Genomic DNA, 3,327 nt, shown 5'->3' with positions numbered 1-3,327 from the left:
TTTTAATTTTCCCTTAAAAAATTTTTAAGAGAAATTTTGCCTACCATTTGTATATTGGCCGAGACAGCTCATAAGTTAGCGTTGGCATGTTCAGGTATGGAAAAGTGCGCACACAAATTCTCTTAGCAGAGAGTGCGAAGTGACGTGTGCGCTCCTCAGATAAGTGTGGCATTGTCGTGCAAGGAAATAGTAAATGATTAGTATTAGCCCAAGTGTTGACCGAATACTGTCGTTGGTGCGGTGAGTTTGACTGGCAAATATGATACCGTAACTTCGTTTGTTTTATTCCTCTTCTTGTTTTTTTATTATTATTTATTCTCACATAACACCGATAAATGCAATAGTTATTGTATTGATGGCAGAGCAGATAGTGGCGAGAAAATCTTTACAGAGTGTACGTATTGTGGTTATTGGTGCGGGACCGTCGGGTATTGCCGCTGCCACGAAGCTTATCGATGCTGGATTCCGCAATGTTGTAATACTGGAGGCAGAGAATCGTATTGGCGGTCGCATTTACACTGTTCCGTTTGCCGACAACGTTGTTGATTTGGGGGCCCAATGGTGTCATGGAGAGAAGCATAATGTCGTATACGAGACTCTGCAAAAAGAAAGGTTAAACCTGGTCGAAAGTACGGGCGATGTGTATGAAGATTATAAATGTATACGCTCGAATAAGGAGATTGTTCCTGACGATGTTGCCGAAAAACTTAAATCAATTGCATTCAGTACAGTGCCTGAGAGACAAGAAGGCCTGGTAAACTATGAGGGCTCGCTGGGGTCCTATTTGACAGAAAAGTATTGGAGTGACATTTCTAAGCTGGAGCCCAAAGTTGATCGAGCTTTGGCAAAGGAATTTTTTGAAAACTTTAAAAAATTTGAGAGTTCCGTGGAAGCATCTGATCACTTATTTGAAGTGTCCGGCAAGGGGCATTTGGATTATTGGATATGCGAGGGTGACCTCTTGCTAAACTGGAAGGATAAAGGCTTCAAGACTTTCTTGGAGTTACTCTTAAAATCAAGTGTGGAGAAGCCATTTGGTATACTAGATGGTAGAATTTTTCTAAATCAAAGAGTTGAGCAAATCGACTGGTCCAACCCCCACAACATCAGAGTAAAGTGCTCGAATGGAACTGTATTGACATCCGATCATGTCATTTGCACCGTTTCGCTAGGAGTTTTGAAAGAATTACATGGTAATATGTTTATTCCCTCATTGCCAGTTTCAAAGGTAAGATCCATCGAAGGCTTAAAGCTGGGAACTGTAGACAAGTTCTTTTTAGAATTTGAGAACCCTTTTGGGCCATCAGAGTGGAAAGGAATGTGTTTTCTGTGGCTGGAAGAAGACCTAGAAAGCCTTAGAGACTCCAATTTATTCTGGCTTGAAAGTGTGTTTGGATTCTACCGGGTCTCCCACCAACCTCGAGTGTTACAGGGTTGGATTATTGGCCCCCATGCTCGACACATGGAGTCATTAACCGAAGAAGAAGCACTTGGTGGAATTTTGTGGCTACTTAGAAAATTTTTAAATTTTAATGTGCCAGATCCTGTCGGCTTCAAGCGCACTCAATGGCATGCCAATGCAAACTTCAGAGGAAGTTATACATTCCGTACTATTTTGTCCGATGAGCTACGCACAGGTGCCTGGGATTTGGCGGCACCAGTAACTACTATACAGGGCCGACCGGTACTGCAATTCGCGGGTGAATCAACACACAATCATTACTATTCGACCGTACATGGTGCTGTAGAATCAGGATGGCGTGAAGCTCAACGTTTGCTAGAACTTTACACTATGATACCGTCTCGTCTGTAGAAAATGTATGTATGCGCAATAAAATAAATACAAAACATATTTTCTGAAACCAATTTTCAATTGCCTAATGTTGTCATTATTGAAGATCATAGAATGCAGTGGATTATTGACGACGTATGTCGCTTAAAATGCTCTATCGGTTTTAATTATTGCGTCAGATTCATTCTGAAAGAGTGAAAATCATTCTGAAAGAGTTGATACGGATGCCTGAACAGCCGCGATGCTTTCAATAGTTTTAAGTTTTTCTTTTTTGAGTATTTAAGAATTTTCGCTTTCAATAGTTTTAAGTAGTATTTTTTGAGTATTTAAGAATTTTCTCTTTACACAAAAAATACATACACGTATAAAGGAACTTAGGGTAATGTGGACTATGCGTCTTATATATTTTCGAAAATGCTTGGAATATGACAATGCCGCCTTGATAAATGTTTTCCTAATAAGTGAAAACAAACATCTAACTTAATTGCAATGTTGAAAATTTAGTTAATTTCCAATTTTGAAATCTGTAATTTAAAATTTTTTTAACACCTGAGTCGAACAATTTGTTTTCTCAAATATACTTATATATACTGGTTACTTATTTTCCACAACAAAATTCATGGTACAATTATACAAGGTAGCTGCAATATTCAGCGGATTTGATTGTATCGCTTTAGGGAATCAGAAAAAATACAACATCATTTTGTGAAATGTTTGACATTTATCTTTGCTATATTCCCAAATTTGCAGACGATAGAAAAATATAGTATCGGCGTTTACTTTTTTCTGAACCGGTTTTACAACCACGAATTAATTTAAAAGAGTACTAATCGCTTGCTAACAATTATACATTTTCAAATCAAAGAAATCGCAACAAAATTTCGTTGCCCTTTGGTTTACAATGTACTTCAATTTCCTAATGGGAAAATTTGAAGCAGCAAATCCTTTTGCAATAAGAAATTGCTATCTTCAACGCTATTTTTAGCGTCGGTAATGTCTCAAATGGAGGAAAGATGTGGAAGCGATGAAATTACAAATAATTACATTTTATATTAATTAAAAAAAGACTTGACGCAAGTAAACTCGCCTAATCTAAATTGGGACTTTCATACAATAACAACTGTTGTTGAATTTTATTTAGTGTAGTTTTGCATTTAGCTTGTATAATTGTTCCATTAACAAAATTGTACGTTTAGGTATAATTACAATCGGCGTGTTTTATTTTTTATTTATTTTTTTAGGTCGAAAATTATTTTTAACAAAAACTTTCAAAGTCGGGTAATGTGGACCACTATAAAAAAATGAGTCCATATCCAAAGCATTTTTGTTTTTTTCATTGTTTGTTCTTACATTTCAATAACAAATACTATTCCAATTGTTATAATGCGACACCGACAAACTTCATAATTTGTGTTTTGCTTGGGGTGGCACAAGTAAAATTGTCGTCATGCGCTTTTAATGCTAGCAATCACATAAACGTTGCAAACTTTGCCACGAGTGAGGCATTGGAGGCTTTCTCTTCCAAAAAAATTTCA

General features: G+C 36.8%; 1 protein-coding gene across 1 annotated transcript; it reads left to right on the top strand.

Annotated features, from left to right (window-relative positions):
* The first annotated feature begins 220 nt into the window (after window positions 1-220).
* On the top strand, window positions 221-1,813 carry LOC133334142 (spermine oxidase). The gene is made up of 2 exons (XM_061542438.1): window positions 221-240; window positions 345-1,813. Exon 2 carries the CDS (start codon window positions 356-358, stop codon window positions 1,811-1,813), a length of 1,458 nt encoding a protein of 485 aa, XP_061398422.1. The 5' UTR covers window positions 221-240; window positions 345-355.
* The last annotated feature ends 1,514 nt before the right edge of the window (window positions 1,814-3,327 follow it).

This window comes from Musca vetustissima, unplaced genomic scaffold (assembly GCF_032173495.1).
Source record: "Musca vetustissima isolate MV318-11 ecotype Yass unplaced genomic scaffold, APGP_CSIRO_Mvet_v1 utg3141, whole genome shotgun sequence".
In the NCBI taxonomy this organism is placed as follows: domain Eukaryota; kingdom Metazoa; phylum Arthropoda; class Insecta; order Diptera; family Muscidae; genus Musca; species Musca vetustissima.
The sequence above is the reverse complement of the archived record's forward strand: the minus strand, read 5'-3'. Positions and strand labels throughout refer to the sequence as shown.